Genomic DNA, 19,561 nt, shown 5'->3' with positions numbered 1-19,561 from the left:
TCGACACCAGAAGGACCAATCGGTGCTTTCGAATCAAACACTTGTTCGTAGCGTCCAGCTCACTAGTCATTCCAGGAACTACTCTCATCAAGGGGAACCTTCTAGTTTTGCATTCTCACAGGCAGCGAGAGACCTATGCACCTCAAGTGCTACACTCCAAAACAAATAAGGCCGGGGTTTGGAACAATAACCCTGGACTATCAGATGCGTTGAAGCGTCGTAGGCTAGAAGAGCTAGGACCGTTTCGTTGGTCCTACTTAAGGCAGAGTCTGACTATGAGAAAAAAAACTCACTGGTGATAACAATATTTTTAAAAAACTGCAAGAAAGTATCCGGTAATTGGCATAGCTTATGAGTTCCACCAATAACCTATGTCATACGAGTGTAAACAGAACCATAAACAGAGCTAAAGTGGCTCTAGGAGCTGAGGTCCGAGGAACTCTGCTCTCCAAAAGCATCAAGAAATGGTCTAGTTTACCGGAAAGGTTGTAGGAGACGCAAAAAATACCTACAGAGCGTTAGGGGCTATTTTAAGGGTATGGAACTAAAAACCGGGCTTTATTTTTTTTAAATCAAAATACAGTCGATACGGTCAAAATTGCAATGTGTTTCTTCATCTTTGGAAGAAACGATGCGTGTTTTTAGTTTCGATGAACCTTTAAAAAAAAAAAAATTGGGGGTGCCCCATTTGTCCTCTTTTTCAACCGCCTGTTCTGCCTCCCCTGAGCCTTACACTTTGGTTCGTGCTAACTTTTCTCAAGCTCCATTTACTTTTGTTTAATCTTGTTCTTCCGCACAAGCCCTTTGAGCCTCCCTTTGCGTATCAGCCTCCGAGATGGCAAACGTTTATCGTAAATAAAAACGCAGCAGGAGCCGTCTGACAGGTGATGCTCCTTTCTTTATCTTTCTTTTTAATTTAAAAAAAAAAAAAAAAAAAAAGAAAGAAAACCACAGCGCACTGAGGACGCCGCTCCATCCATCACACTCCGTCTGCAGCGCCCAGAACTACAAAGGGGAAGATAAGAGTTTGGGCCATATGACGCTGGAAACCACTTCCTGCCTTTCATCAGAGGCGCTGGGGTGCGGATTTAAAAAAAAAAAAAAAAGCAGGCTGCAGTTAGTGTTAACGGCAAAGGTCGACTGAGGATGTGAGAGATGGGATGGAAAAAAAAGAAAAAAAAAAGCTGCTCAGTAAGTCGCTCGCTGTCGGCCTATAGGGTGGTAAACTGGGAGGAGGCGGGAGCCAGAGTCAACATGAAATAAATGTTTCTCAAAGGAGCCAGCGAACCCTGAGTGGATTTGATATTCCCGGAGCTCCAGATGGGCATTTCCGAAGGGGGGTGTGCGTGGAGGCAGGGGTGAGTAAAACCGGGTTCTAACAAACAAAGTAAATGCAATAAGTTCTCTTCCAGTAAACCGGCTGGACGTGACCGGGCTTGTCCCTTGGAGAAACTTACTGGCCTCATCTGTCTTTTTTTTTTTTTTGTACCAAAAACGTTAAAATGTCGAAATCTCGGTAACTCGTTCTTTCACTTGGCACCTGGGGGAGAGGGATTGGAACCCACGGCTGTTCCAGAATAAACTAACATCAATTTTTTTTTTTTTTTTTTAACGCTTTCTGGACACAAGCGGTTGATTATCAGTGAGTCTCTATCAGAGCTTCACAGTTTGACGCTTTCACAAATGTGTAAAGTCCTCTTCTGAGCCCTGGCTTCCGAACCCTGACGGTGAAAGGCTCTGGGTATGTTCTGGCCTGTCGGGGCGCCCCAGGTGTCCCCGCCGGGAGCTCCGAAGTTTTGAATGGATCCTTGAATGGACTAAACGCGGCTGATGGGTTTGTGCGGCAGAATTGTCTCTGCGATCGTTGAAAAATCATGATGGTGTTTCATTTCATTAAAGGACCTTCTTGGATGATGGAGAAACATCTTTGAGATGACAGAGTCATCACACCTGCCCTCCACCATCTTGGTTTTGGCACATAGGAGTTTGTCTCATCGCATGCAGTTTTCCTTTTTTTTTAATGTACAACATGAGCGTCTGGAGCTCTGGAGTCGTTGCTTGCAACCAAACGGCTTCAAATGAAACCAAGTGCGCATCGTTGCAGTGGTGATTCTCCTTCCTTTTTGCAAATTTGACTTTAAATTTGTGGAAAAAAAAAAAAAAAAAATCAGGATAGAATCTGGCTGATTCTCCAGCTGCTAATTGTTACCGCGGTAGAAGAAGAGCTCATACATGCGCCGGTCCATAAAGCCCCTGTTTACGTGACATTTTCCAGGGAAAAACGCCAAACTTACATTAAGCTGCGCTTGCTGGTCAACGTGGACAGCGGCGTTGCAGTGCCAGAATAATTTCAAAATCGGAAACGGGAAAGCGGAAAGACTTGAAAATGCCTCTGTCTACAAAAAGACAGAGAAAACACAACTCTCTGAAAACAGGCATGTTCACTAAGGAAGCAGTCCATTGCCATGTGCAGGTAGGTAGACTATAACAACAATGGCCGACTCCAGAGTATCCCTGAGTACTCCCACCGCCAAGACTCCCAGTCTACATTCTCTTGGATTCTACGTGCCTTGCAGTTTAGGGTCCCCCCAAGCAGTATTTCCACCTCACTGATACAAAAACAGCAGAATCTTGACGAACGAGCGCATCAACTTGTGAATTTTCTGAGATATGAGCCTTTGCCAGAGCGTTTTTTTTTGAGCCAAGATTTAAGTTACGGATGAGCGGTTGACATCGATGCGGCCGGCGTTGTCCGTGAAGTGGTGTTTAAAAGAGTCAGACACGCCCATCCATCAGCAAAAATCATCAAAAAACATGAGCGAGGTGCACGTGTTGTCAACTTGATAAGATGGGGAAGTGAGTGAGAGCGTCATCTGAGTGAAGACGTGACATATTTATGGGGATTTGGTGCAGCGGACAGCGGGAACGTCAACAGATGAGGCGGCGGAAGAATCATTCAAAGCCAGTCTGGGAAGGTTTGATCATTTTTAAAAGAGGAACAATATTCACTCTGTTGCTAAATTAAGTTTAGTGATGAAGTGTAGCAAAGTGTGTGAGTTACATTTAGAAATAAATTGTAGCATTAAGTGTATTGAGTTAGAAAAGTTACACTATAGAGCACAAAATGAAAAACTCCCCCAACTGCCGCCAGCATGATTGTCTGATCCTGAATGTAAATATGTTTAATAAAACCAGTTTCTCACCACCAACTACTGGCCTGGCACGTTTACTCCGGCGTCCCCGCTGTCTTGGACGATCCGGTGTGCACAGAGATTGTTTCAAAACGGGGAAGCGTTTGAAAATGGTGACTGAAAACGAAACGCAGCATTGTCCTGTCAGCAGGATCTGTGATGAATTGAAGGAGGAAGACAGGCTCTTCCTCGTCCAAACTTTCGGAAGTTTTCATCTGCTGCCATTTTTTTTTTCAGAGCCTCTGCCGGGGAGCTCGAATTGCGCTGTATCTGCACGCTATCACGCGGCCGCCATCTCTTTTCACTGCACTAAATCCCTTTCTTTCTGTGAATCAACCAGGCATTTTGGGATATTTCAAGGTCTATCTCCGCACAGGAATGCGAGCGGCAGCGCCAGTGACCCTTTGGTTACTGTGATATGAAACATCCAGCTGAGAGGAACCTGCTCCTGGACTGAGGTGGCCGATGGAAACGGGGAAACATCTAGGCCCCTTCCGAGGGCCGACGGCCTGAGACGGCGGGCCCTTTTGTGGCACTTGCGCCCCCCCGACCTCCTCCGTGATGGTACATCTTGATGCGAAGCTAGTATTTCTCGACGTCCAGGAAAATGAATTGCCCCGGCGCCTTGTCAAACCCCTGTTCTTTGTGTGCAAAGCATAAAAAACATGTCACTCTCAATGTAAAAAAAAAAAAAAAAAAAAACAGAAAGAAAGATCTGGAAAAAGTAAAAAAATTGAACACAGACTTTAAATACCAGAACGAGTTTCCTGCCTCCTGCCCGCCGCCAGCTGATTAAAGTGAAGGGGATCCGGCCAGATTTATCGCAACCTCGGCCCAGTTTTCGCTTAAGGCGGACCGGCCGTTAAGGTGGAGCGTGTGTTCCCCCACCCTGCGTGCAGACATATTGTCCCCGGAGAAGCATTTGTTTGACCGAGGGGGGTCGACGCGCTCAAGACCGGTTTGGATGGGCCGTACCGGATCAGTTGCTCGGCGTCTGAACAAAACCTTATTGTGCGAACGACGCCGAAATGCCATTCAAAGCCCGCTTAAGTGGAACCGGAGTCCAGATTATTTTGTCAAGACAAATAAAAATATTTTGGGTCTGACACATCAGACGGAGCCAGCGGACTACGGCAGATGTTTCATTAAATCAAGTCATTACGGTGAAATATAGAACGGCCTCTCCAATGTGGAAACAGCTTGTTATTCGTCCTCCGCCGCGGCAGCTGGCCCCGGGGTTGATCTATGTGCTGCGCGGCGGGATGCGGTGGCGAGCTTTAAGCCCCGGCAGGATGTGTGTCGGTGGAGAGGGAGCTCGGAGGGGCCAAGTTCCACAGTTCCACCAAAAAAAAAAAAAAAAAAAAGGAAAATCGCACAGCGCGAGGAAGGCAATTGTCTTGACAGCACATGTAATGGAGACCGCGAAAACCCCGTCGCCTGAGGGTCCTCGCCGGAGTCGTGGAGAGCGGCGGCGGCGGGGAGGGGAGTCGGTGGTGGGTTGGTGCGAGGGGAGTTCGAGGATCAGCCTCGCGGGGCTCCTCGTGTCAGTCACATCCGCAATCATATTTTCGCTGAGCATCTGGAGGTCGGATCGGCAGCTGAAATGTGCTCGGTGTGCGTGTTCACGGCGGTGGTTTTCCTTGGCACGGCCGGCGATGGCTCACTTTTAATATAGAGGCCTGGCGAGGAGGGAATTCTTGAGGCCGACTGTAAAAACGGATCAGCACAATGGACAATGGGGCCGGCTGTGGTCGGAGATCGCGGGGAGCCCGGCCGAACCCTCGCGGGGGCTGCCGTGCGCACGCAAAGCCGGGACGTATGCTGACACGGACGCCAGGAGCCCCTCTGGGTTCTGTCTCTGGCCCCCTTCTCGTTTGTCTCGGGTGTTTTTCCAGCTATGGGTTAAAAAAAAATTCAAAAAAAATAAAAAAAACGCAAGGTTTGCGGTGGAGCACATTCTTCAATTTCCAATTGACAGATGCAATTAGAGGATGTTTTGCCAAGCGTAAATGATTATTAAACACTGCAGTGTCGGAATTACTGGTGACCCCCCCCCGGTAATTGCCATAAAAGCGATTCCCTGAAGTTTTACCGAAATCACCTACGGACAATCGCCGCCGAAAAACTGGTCAAAATTACAGAATTTATGTAAAATGTTTGTAAGGCACTTGAAAATCAGCCCTGGGTAACGTGTTAGCGCATAGATGATGCACTGTTCAGCCATGCACGGTTCAGGTGAAAAGGCGAATCAATCCAAACTTAACCCAAATTTAAAAGCGTGCATCTTTTCATGGATTATGTCTTGTCAAAATCCTCTTGTCTCGGTAACTGGACTTGAATTTCGTCACAATTCCCTCTTCAGTTCAGAACTGAACGTCTCGAAGAGAAGAAATTCAAGTCCAGTTGCTAAGACGAGAAGATTTCGATATGAATTTTATCTAAATGTATGAAGCCTCTCTAGGTACAAAGGACGGTGGGATCTGAGAAGAAGAAACCGATGGTATCCACGGAGACGACATCCACACACTGCTCAGTGGTCAGTGAATGCGCCACTGTAATCAGCATCTATTGTGACTTTTTTTCAACAGCAATAATCGTAATGATAATAATAATAATGGCTGGTCCTTCAACTGAAGCCAGTCTGTCTGGATTTTTCTTGCTGATGTCTGAATATATACACACATACATACATATATATATATAACTACTGCATATGGTACATACCTGTGGGGAATGTGAAAATAGTACCTTCAGTATTCCTTAATATCCTGGTCTAGTTTAATATCATGATATCACGCAATCCTTCAGCCACTTAAAGCCATTTTCCATCGGTCTGACTTTTAAAGAGCAGCCAAAAACAATTAAAATACTTAATTTATAATAATTTACCGTCTGAGGAGGCTTGGGTTGTGCGGATGCGAGCCCAGTTCTTACTCATCAGCCGCGGTGGACGTGTTTTAATTGGCACTCGGGGAAAAGCTTCGGGATCGCCCAAGGCTGCTGGGACGCTTCACTCCAAACCACTAATGTAAACACCAAGGTGGCGCTAGAGGGAACGCCTGCGGGGATTTATGAGCTGCAGAATATGAGCATCTGCACAGAATATGATGGAAGTCAGCGTGGCGGTGGGTGAGGGTCTTCGGTCTGAGGGGAATATGCTGTCCTGGCTAGCCGACATATAGATGCACTGAACCGGCTAGAGGTTTAAAAAAATAATAATAATAAATAGATAAATAAAAAGAAGCGCTCTGTAACACCAAGTACTCTGTTCTCTCCGAATACTTAAAATGTACTCATTTTTATTATAAATTTTGATAAGCCTTTTTGCTTTGATACGTTAGCAGAAACAAAGCAACCCGCAGACTATCATTGAGCTAACAAACCCACGGCACTTCTGTTGACAGTCGGGAATGCTTTGTGTGATTTGTGACAACATCTATCAGGTGAAAACACAAACCTAGAGTTGCATTTTGACCAGTCTGTCTACACGGGCTACGTTGTTGCAATGCCCGAAAATGGAACATAATGGCAAAACATGGGAAGATTTGAAACGCCTCTGTTTTACACTCAATGTCGATGCATGGGTGGGCGCACCATAACAATGGCCGACTTCGGAGTAAATGGTCAGTGCTCTCCAAATATATCTATATATATCACTTTCAACACCTTGCTGTTTCAAAAAGTACTTGACACTAGATAGCATGGCAATAATTCGTTCACAAACACCCGATTGCTCGCCACTGTTGATGTTTACACTCGCTGTGGTTCCCATGTCCTTTATTGCCTTAAGGTTAGCACAAAAATCACATCACCGACTACTGGCCCAGCATGCGCACTGCAACGTCTCTGGCGTTTCATTTTCAAAATGCTACCCTCTGCAAGGTAACTGTATCAAAACAAAACAGAACATTGTCGTGTAAACAGGGCCTGAGAGTAAACAAAAATTGGTGTTTTGAAGGGAGCGCTTTGGTAATTGGGGTAATTTCTCTCGTGCTGTTGTTGCAATGACGAATCAGACAGCTGTAAAGATAAAGTTCAAGGTGAACAACAACCGTCCCGAACAAATCCTTTCATTTATAACTGAATCTCTCCGCACATTAATAACTGCAGTCCTTCCGTAGATTTTTTGTTTTGCTAATCTGCAAGTAATTTGCTAATTAGCTGATAATTTGTTTTTATTGTTTTACCTCATTTCTTGCCAGCACTCTGGTAATGTCCTGCTTATTTGAATGTATATTTTATCTGTTTTTCTCCTTTTTTACAAGTCAATTTCTTTCTAATTCTAGATGATTTTGAGATTCTTCCAGGTGGTTTCTCCATTGTTTTTAGTTCATTTCTTGCCAATATTCACGTAATTGTTTTGCAAAGTATTTTTTTCTTCTTTTTAGGTTTATTTGCACCTTTTTTTTTCTTAAAGTCGACAAATTGATCCTGACGTGAAAAACATATCAAAGATAGAAGAAGTGATTGAAAATGATCCTTTATCCAGATGATCAACGACCTAATGTGGCAAAGTTGACAGCTGCGCATCAGGATGCCTTTATCCGTCATAAGGTATTATTATTATTGTTGTTGTTCTCACAGCATGCACAGCGGAGGGGAAGCGCAGAGGCGGCCCGTCTCCCGACAGGTGATGTTCATTTTCTCTTTTTTCCCCCCGATCTAATCGGCTCACGCGCTGCCAAGAAAAACAGGGAGAAGATCAAGAAGGTCGAACGAGGTCCCGGATTCCGTGCGTTTTACTTCCAGCTTTGTGAGCCGATCCAGGACCGAAGCTGGCAACCGTACCCTCGCTCTGTTGAGGTTTGCGTTTTTTATCGTCTGCATTTTGATATTTTTCCCGCAACTGTTGCTCCCAATCCTGCACCCCCCCAAGTCAAAAAAAAAAAAAAGCACTCCTAGCATCCTGCTGCACTCCTGTATTGAATTTCACTTATGTTGATGAGAACCGGCTCTTTTGTTTTGCTTCCCCTCTCCCCCCCTTTTTCTTTTTGTAACGCACCGACAGAGCCTAATCCACCCTCCCCCCGGCTGTCAGGAGGAGCGCGCTGTCCTTAAGGAATGAGACGGGGCAACAGCGGGGCAACATATGATTAGCATTCGCGGCGCTATCTCCGCTCCCTGGGTGTTTTATTACCACAGGTGCGGGGGCATTCATTGATCAGATGCACGCCACGGGCGAGGTTCGGGCTCTTAATTGAAAACAGCTCTATTTATACACCTGCAGGCACTAAAGGTCTCCGAGAGAGCAAGGGGAGGTTGAAAAGAGGAGGAGGAGGAGGACGGGGGGGGCAGAGTGCTGTGACAGAGCTGTGAAAAAAGACATGCTTTCGGAGACATGTGTTCAGGGCTCCGCGGAGAATCGGAGCGACCTCCCCAAAACGGCATGGCGGCGGGATGCCAGTGCGGGGTGAGAATGCAGGTGCAGAAGTTTGAGGAGTGTCGTCCCCCCAAAAGCAGTGTAGCCATGTGGCGAAAAGATGCACAAATAAAAAGGTAAATACAAGAGACTTCTGTTCGGAGGCTCTTTTTTTTTTTTTCTTCGGCACACCTGCTGGCCCAGATGGATAATATACGTCAGGGTGTTTAAATACATCCCAAACAGGAGTTTTACAAAATGGTCCGCATTAACTACTTTCTTGCTGCTTAAAATGCAGATTCTTCCTCGTTTCTATGTGCTTCTTGTGCCAATTTTCTCACCCGCACTATTTTTCCCCCCTGCAAAATGGATATACATCAGGGTGTCTAAATACATCCCAGAACAAACAGGAGTTTTACTAAATGGTCCACTTTAACTACTTTCTTGCTGATTAAACTGCAGATACCTTCTCATTTCTATGCCCTTCTCGAGCCCATTTTATTGTCTGCACTATTTTTTCCTCGCCAATTTTCACGATCATTTCCAGTAGATTTTCTTGGGAAGTTATCCTCTGAATTTTCAGGCTTTTACGAAAGTTTCATTTCCAGGAAATGTTTCTAGTAGATGTTTTGAGATATATTGTGGGAGAATTATTAGATAATTCTCAGCAAGTTATCACGGGTTTCTTGGCAAATCCTTTTCAGAAATTTTGAGTTGACCTCATCTGACAGAATCATCGCTTCAAATTTCATGTATTTTGTGATTTTATATCTTAAATTGATAATTCTGGCGATATTTGACCGGGTTTCATTGATACGAAATATCTCCCTAATTACTCCCTGTTTCTGAATTACAAACGTAGTTATCGAGGTGATGTATTTCATTTGAGAATCAATGCGTGGTGGAGTCTGCAATTAAAAACCCCACAGACGGAACATCGGGCTCTGATTTTGGGGACGGATGGGCAGCCTGGCCTCTCGGATGGGGGCCGACGGTGAGCTGCAGGTGGTGCGCTTCATCCAAAGGAGAGCGGGGTTGAGGTTGGCGGAAGTCCAATCAGAAAACCGCAAGACTAGAGGGGGTAAAAAAAGCCACGACTAATCTGCATTAATAGCGGGCAGCGACGCGGCCTCACACGTGTCACTTTTGATGGAAACGGCCTGCGTTCCTTCCTGTTCCCCGTCCCGACGGGGCTCGGCGCTGAGCGGCTCAGAGCGAGAGAGGAGGCGGTAGCTGCTAATTAGATCAAACGCCGCGGTATTCAAATAAATGTCCAACTTACATAGGCCTACAGGTTGTTGGCACAGGAGCCGTAATCCAAACAGCAGGTGGAACTTCTTCCCCCACCACACACACACACACACAGCCGTATAGCCGTTACATAATTTGACAGAGAAGCATGAGAAACTGTGCTGCCGGGCTGCAGACGTGTCCTAAGGCCGGGGGGGGGGGGGTTCTAGGTGGGTTTGCCTTAAATATGAAAATTAGCCTTAATTGGCTTTCTGCTATCGCTTACCGGCGGAGGGAGGACGTCCAGCCTCCAGCACCCTCCCCGCTTCCTGACCCCGGAGGCGATTCGAAAAACACAATCGAGATCCAACTTTGTGGTGAAGAAGAAAATTTCACCCTTTTTTCCCAAATAGCTGAAGCTAGTCTTCAGCTATTGTTAAGTTAGCTTTCAGCTAGTCTCAAGCTAGTGTTTGCCATCTGGTTGGAAAAACTGACTGAAAAATTGGGTTTAAGATTCTTAACCAATGTAGTATGTTAGCGTCTCTGTGTCCATACCAGCAAAACTTTTCATCAGTCAGGGCAAAACAGAGAAAAGCTTTCTTGTGTTCCAGGGTCAAACTTGATTGTTTATTCAGTTTATTCAGCCGGTCATATTCCTACATCTTGATTGCATGACATGAGCAACCATCGTTTCCCTTCTCCGCGTACGACGGCGGTCAGAGACGCGGCCGGCGCCCCCCGGTGGACGCGGAGGTAGCAGGAACACCTAAGAACTGTGTTTCTAACATCCCCGTGTTCCTGTACGACATTTCCCCCCGATCCTGTCGGGACAAGATGAAAAGCGTCCCGGCCTTATATCACTGGAGGTGCAGGTGTGGAGGCTCCCATTTCACCAGTGTCACTGGTGTTCACACCCATGGGGGGGCGGGTGGAAAGACATCTGCACATTTGGATAGTCATCTAAGGGCTCAATCAAATTCAACACCAAGTGGGTAAATGTTTGGATAATCTTAAAAAAAAAACCAAAAGAAAACGTGTGTGTGTGTGTCAGGCCCAGGGTTCCCGCTCTTTTCCAGGATCGCTTTACACTGCATTTTTCTGCGACAATCCAGACCCCATTGTTCGCCTCTCTCTAAATCTATATGTACGCCTGGCTAATTTTCAGGGAAATCCTTTGGATAGCTTTATCTTTTTTTTTTTCTTTTTTTTTTTGATTTTTTTGTTTTATTCTCATCTGTAAGTAATCAACATTTTTCCTTTGAAATCAGTCATTTCCCCACCCTATTCCTTCTTGGTATCATCATCTGTTCATTTTCAAAAAGTATTTTCTTACAAATCTTGAGGTACGTCATCAGATTTTTATTTTCCAATTTTTTCATTTGCAAAAAGTAAAAATATCTTGGCGAATTTTCATTAATTTAAATATTTTGCGGTAATTTTTAACACCATTCCACATGTTTTATTTTGAAAGTGATATCCTTCAGTTTAAACCTAGTTTCAGATCAATTTTTGTTTGCTTTTTATATTTCAAAGTTCACATTAACTTCCACATCTTTTTAAAAAGACATTTTCTGTTATTTATAAGTTTTGAAATAATTTCCATGGGGGATTCTTAGACGCGGATTCGTTCTGAGGGGGACTGGACGCGTCTGCGAGATGTCAGTCAATTGCTACGTTGACATTGTGATGGAAACCCAACCGTGTGTGTGTGTGTGTGTGTGTGTGTGTGTGTGATTTGGAGCTTGTTCTGGCCTGTCATCAATCGTATACGCCTTCGCCACATGACTGTGGAGAACAAGCCCGGTATCTGTGTGATCGGGTTCCACGGGACCACTCGGGTTCCTATTTTTTTGTCATTCAGCTTGTTTACATTAACATTTTTGATCTCCATTTAGACAGATGGGGGCGCCGGCCGCCTTCAAAATAAAAGCCATGTGCGCGGCAGGACGTGCGCTTGATGAATTGCTCCCATTTACCCGGTCTTTTATTAAAACACGACCACAAAAGGATTAAATAAGCCGCCTGAACTGCTACCGCACCGGATAGACCTATCAGAGATCGGGGTTTTTACGAGCTGTCACTCCCCTGATGAGACGAACAGAACTTCGGCCAAAAAACGCACTTTTATATTTTCCTTGCGCACGCGGCCCTGCAGCCGCCGCCGTGCAGGCAGGGCTAATTTGACGTATGAAAAAACAAGAAGAGGAAAAGAAAAGAGTCACTGTGAGTTTTCCTGTGTGTCTTTAACATTAGCTTGTAATAACCGCTGCGCGGCGAGGGGGGAAGTGGTTAATTTTGTTGCCGGGGACGAGCCGGGGCAAACCAGGGGAGGATAAATCACGACGTGAAGCCCTGGCTGGTGCAGTAGGGGGAGGTTTCTGTCAACCTCTTCCTGCCGCACCAGCTCCACGGGCACAGTTCGCTCGGATTAGTGACGCCCCTGGTGGCTGTAGTCAATAATGCACGTAGAGATCTGAGTCTTTCGTACGACACGAGGGGAACAGAAAAACAACTGTTTAAGAGGTGCTAAAATCAGCATGGAAAAATACTAATTATAGCAACAACAATAAATTAAAAAAATAATTAAAAAGCAGTCAGCCAGCAAGAATGTTACTTCGACAGAAAAAAAAAAATTATATTGGTGAATTCATATATATATACATATATATATATATATATATATATATATATATATATAATATATATATATATATATATATATATATATAAAAATCAGAGAAAATATTCTGGAAGAAATACCAGAACAAATTTTACTTGAATATCAATAAATACCAATAAAGGTCCCGTGAAAATCAACTTGAACTTTAAGAATTGATGTTTAAAAATTAGCAAAGTTATTTGAAAATAAGCTTAATGAAAGAAAAACTAAATCAGTAACAATGCCAGCTTTCAGGTTGTTGTTTTTTTAAATTTGATTTCTGAAATGCTGGCCCATGGATGAAACATGTGTGACTGCGAAGGGTCTGTGAACGCAGCCTTTGTGACCTTTCACTCCTTTTCTCTGAAATGAACTGATGTGTCTGTTCAATCCCTAGATCTATTTACCTTGATAGAAAAAAAAAGGATGATATCCTGACAGACCATCACTCTATGAACCCTCACACGTGGTGCTTTGCCGCTTTGAGCTCAGCCAGGAAAATCCTTTCAACCGTTTCCACCATTGTCCTGAGGGGAACATGCTAATTGCTAACTAACCGAAACACATCTTTTAGAATGTCCAGACGTTTTCTTCTGCGGAACCAGGCATTTTTACACCTCCAGACCTCTGAGCATGTCTGGTCTTGATTTCCGAAATCTGTCTCCGACATCCAGGCATCAGAAAGATGTCATATTTTGAACGTTGAATTGAAAAACAGACGAAACAACGACCTTTTCAACCTAAAATCTGCATCTTTGCGACACTGAGGAAGGACACCGACATCCTTATGACCTCATAACTGATTTTTCTGGATGTCACCTGGATGCTTACATGAAACCTAAGTCATTACGATGCAAGTTGCTGCTGGTCAACTGGATGGTGTTGGTTTGAGCTCGACATTGAAAATTCTGCTGAGCGATAAGCTAACCTACGGACGCCGGAATTCCCTACGCCCAAATATGCTCATGTGATATCGATATGCGTCCGCCCTTCAACAGCAGTTTCTCTGCTCATATGAGGTTTGCTTTGGTGCCTCTTCATTTCATCACCAGAGAGTGAAACTGCGGAAGACGATCTGAACACGAGCACAACACTGTCACCCAAGGGGCTACTGCCGCAGAAATACTCAAAATAAAAAAAGGCATCTTGCTGAAATATGACTCTCCACTGAACCGCAGAACACTAACACAGACAAGAAGAGCAGCGGGGAACGTCTCTAGCAGCCGCAGTTACTGACTGACTCCAAAAAAAAAAAAAAAAAAAAAGAAAGAAAAGAAAAGGACAAATCACATCGCGTTTAGACAATTACAGAACCGCATTTGACCTGGCCCAGTGGGGTTGGGGGTTATGGGGTGGGGACTCAGGACACATACAGATGAGGGGTTAACTCACGTGGGTCCGCTTTGGTAGTAGAGGGTGCTGGACTTGGTGGGCTGGGCGACCTGTGCGGCCTGAGCCGCCTGAGCAGCTGCTTTCCGCTCCTCGAACTCCTCCCGGCTCAGCACCGTGCCCTTGTGGCCCTGCTCCACCAGTTTGCGGGCCAACTCCCTGTTCTGCAGGAGGAGGAGAAGGAATAGGAGATGATCAGGCCTGCGATCTGGGCTACAAGGTTTGAATAAGAATATAATGCCCAAAGAATATACTGTTTCAGAAGGTTAACAAGCACTGTGAAAAAATGTTGCAACTCAAGTGCTGTATTATCTACTGTATAATCACATGAATACTTCTTCATGTCCACGTCTCCACCAGTGTTGCCGTGTGTACACACACACACGCACACACACATCCTCATAATCAACCCGTTGAGACCTCAGTCAGTGCAGGCTTGCGTTTTTAGACGTGCACTCGTGCGGAGTTGCTTTCGGACCGAGAGGAAAGCTTCTCTTTAGCCTGAATGAGCCAATATTAGCTTGTGCTTCCCTATATTATCCTGTGCTAACCTCGGTTAGCTTTAGCTAACATTATTAGGCATTTACCAGTGTCAGTTGACCTGAACTAACAAGTGTTATGCCTGTTAATCTGTACTGATTTTATTCGGTGCTAACGGATTTTATGCCTCTGTTAGCCTGTATTAGCCAGTGTTAGCTTTCATTAGCTGAAGCTAGCCTCCACTTAACTGACGAAGGAGTAGTCAACGCTACAAAATTAGTCAAGAAACACACATCGGAGTTAAAACCAATTAATGTACTCTTTATGCCACATCCTATTTTTGCTGACATTTTATTAAACTAAAATACTGTGTATTTTTATACATTTTGTTTTTTTACTCTAATGTAAAATGATATGGGATATTAAATGCTTCAAGTGTCAGGATGTAGTGAGAGGATTTTAAGTTTGTTGACGTAAGAGAGGAGGATACAGAGAATGGCGTTTGATGGAGAAAGCTGATTCACTGTTGAAACCCCTGAAGGGAAAAGCCAAAAGGAAAAATGTGTAATTTATTTTGTGTTGATGTATTTATCTTATTCAATTTTCAATTCAAAATAAAATAATATTGAACATGAAATGAATTCACACAGTTAATTCACACAAATTCCTAGTTTTGGTACCATAAGAACACAAAAAGGATAAAGAATATCAAACAGGCAAGAAACGAAGAGCCGCCGCTGGAAAGCTGGCTCATCAGGGTTTGATTTGTATATTATTTTTCAATTAACCAGTACAGTGCTGTGGTTTATTTCCACGGTCGTCTAGATCACACGAGACTCCGCTCAGGAAGGGTTTTCTTTGAAGCTGAGAGGTTCCAGAACAACTCACATCAGAACGACGGCCAAAACACAGACCGTCAAAAATAAGAAAAATGTAGAGAACGGCAGCCACAGCATCCTGACATCCAGACACCTGACCAAGGGGCCTAAAAAACAAAAAAAAAAAAGGAAAGGCCTCATCGTGCTTTTTTTCCATTCAGCTGCTTAACTTGTTTGGTAAAACGGACCGAAACATATATAGATAAATTAGGAGGTCTAGTCAGAGGTCAGGGGTTAATAATTTACCCAAGAAAATGTGGAGGGAAACTCACAGAGGGTAATTGCGTTCAGCTTTAAAAAAAAAAAAAAAAAAAAACGTGCTTATCAGACTCCAAATAATAATCAACATAGTCAGATTTCGAAAAAGTCAAAAATGATCTTGAAACCCCAAAGAAATTACCCCACCAAAAATGCAAAAATGAGAGGAAATCATGTCAAATATCACAGCCGAGCCACATGCAGAGACTATCCAAGCATTCACCCTCTCTTCGGAGCGGCGTGGCGCAGGAGGTCGAGCAATCGACTTAGGAACCAACCATTCCTGGTTTGATCCCCGGCTCCTCCTAGCGTGTCGGAGTGTTGTTAAAAAAGATACTGAACCCCAAACGGCAGCTCACGGATCATCCATGATGGGTTAATTGCAAAGAACGAGTCCCCACGGAGGATTAATAAAGGATAAATTATTATTCGAATCAACAGTCAATATGGAATCTTTGCTGTACCTGTTGATTGGTTTTGGACAGTAGGAGGAGGATGGAGAAACTGGGGAGAAGCCAGGCAGGCAGGGGGAATCTGATCCACCAGTGGATCGAAAGTATTTTCCAGAGTCCTCCTGAATCGCTGGAGAATTTGTTTTTGTCCAATTTAACAATTCGTACCGAAGCCAATGTGAGGAGGCAAATGCTGAGACTTCATTTTAAAACCTCGCTCCTGCCGAGGAAGAAGAGGACCGACCATCAGCAATGAATAAACACATGACTGGTCGACAAATCCTGAGAATTCTGCCAAACCTGATAGGTTGTAAGTGGGCGTGAACTTTCTGGATATGAACGAATAAATACACCCCATCCCTGTCATTCAAGAACATCACATGTGGCTTTCTTTCCCGCTCGAAATTGACATTCTGTGATTAAATAATCACGACAATGACAACAGTATCAATTTGTTTTTTCCACACAGATCATGTGACCAAATAGAGCACCGGCTGCAAGTAACGGACAACTTCAGTCTTTATTCTGTTTCCATGAATGAAGAGCTAATGTTTTTGAAAAATTAAAACTACTAACTTCTAGCATAAAAAAGGGAAATTGGAGGAGCCGGTGGGCCTGGTTCCAGAAGATTCAGCAGTCACGCTGCATGACTAGCATAACCGTTTTGTGAGCCGCAGTCCAGGAAAAATAGCTTTATAATTAGGGCATTTATCACCAGGCCAGGGCTTATCAGGTCAGGTGACCTGCATTGAGTGTGTTGTCACAGCAGAGTGGGGGGGGGGGGGGGGGTGAGGAGGGGAGGCTTGACTGGCCTCGGTAGTGATTGATGGCGGCTGATTATCAGGACAGATATGAGTTGTTGTCCTCGCCTGTGGACACAGGTGTTCAAACAATGTGGGCCGTGGGTATTGTTGGAAAGGCTGCCATCTAGTGACCAGGGGGAACCTGAAGCTGCTTGACAGAGGGGCTCTGATGGAGTCCGTCCGAATGTTTCCGTCATTTGGTGACAGAACCGAGCTGTTTATTTGTCTTCTGCTCTGAATTTCTATCACACAGGCTTTCTTTGTCCTCTATGTGCAGTGTAAGCTGCACAAAGAGCACATAGAGTATTACCCGTTTCTGAAATTTTAGATTCACATGTTGCAACGATTTTTTGATTCTTGCCTTCCAACCTCATGATGAAGAAATTAGATAAGAATAACAACAACTTTATTTATCCAAAAGGAAATTGTTGTGCCAGAGTTTCAAGTAAAACGTAACAATAATAAATAATAGTAGGAAATTGTATAAACAGTGTAAAAAAGGGGGGAGAATAAGAAATACAAATAAAACTATAAAGTGTCAAAATAACAAGTCATGTTACAAGATGGGGATGGAAGGGGATGTTTACCACTTGTTGTTAAATGTATTTCCCCATTGTTCTCGAATTTACTTTATCCCGAGCGGCTACAGTCTCAGGGACAGAAACATGCAGGTGTATATTGGGCCGCCTTGTTTGAGGAGACCGCCTCAACATAGATGGGGGTCTATGAATGAGACCAGTCGTCAACGTGACTTGGTCAGGGGATTTTTGGACACCAGAGCACGAATCCAATGACGAATCAGGTGTCTATCAAATTAAGAAATGAAAAGTTAAGGTGACATTGATCAAAACTTGACACATAAGAATGCCGGAAATTTGTTTGGATTGCATTTCTTTGAGAGTTACTTGATGCAGTAAATACCTCATCGTAAAGCCAAGCAAACAGAAATGCAGGGAGAGTTTTACAGATACTATCTATCAATACAATGGAATATAAGATATGTTACAAGTGGAATAAAATTAGTCTCTCTGCTGTGGAAATTATGGCGAGTCACTTTCCCACCATTAGTTGTTTATGTTCCCATTTCCAGCATAGCAGACGTGAGGTTTCAGTAGGTCGATATAAAAATCGTATTTGAGTTGAAATGTCTAAAACATGGATAAGAACATAATATTATGTACGCTAAAGGGGTTTTTACCCGCATTCTGCGTGCTGAGAGACTGGACCCACAACTCTGATTAGCTGTACGACAGCGCCATCTAGCGGACAATAGATGCAACTGCATCAACAACGCACCCCCATATCCAAGCGGGCTATTTACACTTGTGCTAGTGTGTGTGTGTGTGTGTGTGTGTGTGTGTGTGTGTGTGTGTGTGTGTGTGTGTGTGTGTGTGTGTGTGTGTGTGCGTGTGTGTGTGTGTGTGTGTGTGTGTGTGTGCGGAGGGATGGGTACGGAAGACAGGGGAATCTTGGTAAGGGGGTGGGTGCACTGGGAAAGTCTGTTATGTTTCACGGGGGAAGCACTCTGACAAAGAATAACAAAAAGCGCCGTGTGTAAAAGGGGGGGGCTGTGACGTCACAGCGGCATCCCACAGCTGTGACGTCTCCACGCAGGTGTCGCTAATTGTGATACAGGGAAAGTTCAACGCTTCTCTGTGATTGAACAGTGAGCTAAAACTGCACAGAATACGACACAGAAAGGGGGAAAGGAGTCACAGACCGTGTATATAGAAGGCGTAAATATGTAAAATAGATTAATTCAACACAACACAACTCCGGTTAAGAGCGGTTCACACCGACCTCCCTTGACAATTTTGCTCATTTTATGTTCCCTTTGCCGAGACCGAAGCGAAACAACTTCAAATTATTTAAATAAAACGATTTTAAATCCTCTCTTGAACGCTCAACAATTCGGCCTCCAATTCAAATATTGAACGGGCTTCGTGTTTTTGAATAGCAATGTCTTTTTGCAAAAGCTGTTTGTTTTTTACCCAGCCTGTTCACCTCCACTGCCAGCCAGCTAACCGAGCATAAAAACCGGAAAACAGCGTCCGCTACCAACAAATTATTATTATTACTTTTAATTTTGTTATTTATTTTAAATTTATGCATGAGAGGGAGGTGTTTTAAAACCACTTCCATGTTAAATATATGGGTTGACAGTAATACTTTTGCCGAGGCAAAATTTCGGTTAGCCGACAAACTAGATGTGACGTCAAGTGGTCGCAAAGTTCAGAAAAAATTAAAATAAAAAACACAGCGACTTACTTTCAGATAAAACAGGTCAATCGGCGTCACTTTGGAGTCCAGGTAGTCCTCGTAGACCCGGAATTGAGTGTTGGAGTCGAAGAGGCGCCCGACCGAGGTGAACTCCATCTTCCCCCCCGGGCGTCCCTCTGTTTACTGAATGAGCGTAGCCATGGCAACGGCTCCACCTGTTTTTCTGCGCTAGATGACCGGAACCGGAAGTCGGCAGGAGCGCGCCCTCCTGCTCTCACCGGAAATGAGCGGAGCCACATCCTCCGCGCACCCAGCAGGGGGAATCTGATTTGAGTGCGTCCGTGTTGTCATTGTTTATTGCTTGCGGGTTTTTTGACGAAGAAAAGCGGAAAATTCGACGGGGAGACCGGGGACAAGCCTCCGGCCGGGAAGTGACAAGAACACGGGTGAGTGTCCTCCGTTTTTCGACCAATTATGCCAGTTTAAATAATAATCTCAATCTCTTACCACTCCAAAGACCTCGAAATGTACATACATTCTGCTCATGTGATATCATTTAAATGATACATTTGAGATGAAGCACTTGTGGTAAAAGCATAAAAAAAAGTACCTAATAGTGTTTTTGTTGGAAGTTGTACTTGA

The 19,561-nt window shown here is 44.3% G+C and overlaps 1 protein-coding gene across 1 annotated transcript in view; it reads right to left on the bottom strand.

Annotated features, from left to right (window-relative positions):
- Positions 1 to 19,075, bottom strand: part of cfap299 (cilia and flagella associated protein 299) — a 73,155-nt gene extending 54,080 nt beyond the window's left edge. Inside the window, exons 1-2 of the mRNA XM_086169758.1 lie at positions 18,968 to 19,075; positions 13,832 to 13,992 (exon numbers count right to left, since the gene is read on the bottom strand). Of these exons, the coding sequence (XP_086025884.1) occupies positions 13,832 to 13,992; positions 18,968 to 19,075 (269 nt within the window). The remainder of the gene's footprint in view (positions 1 to 13,831; positions 13,993 to 18,967) is intronic.
- Between the last annotated feature and the right edge of the window lie 486 nt (positions 19,076 to 19,561).

The sequence above is a fragment of the Fistularia commersonii genome, chromosome 22 (genome assembly GCF_037954325.1).
Source record: "Fistularia commersonii isolate RoL2024-O1a breed Wild chromosome 22, RoL_Fcom_v1.0, whole genome shotgun sequence".
NCBI classification, from domain to species: domain Eukaryota; kingdom Metazoa; phylum Chordata; class Actinopteri; order Syngnathiformes; family Fistulariidae; genus Fistularia; species Fistularia commersonii.
This window is presented reverse-complemented; position numbering and strand designations above follow the sequence as displayed.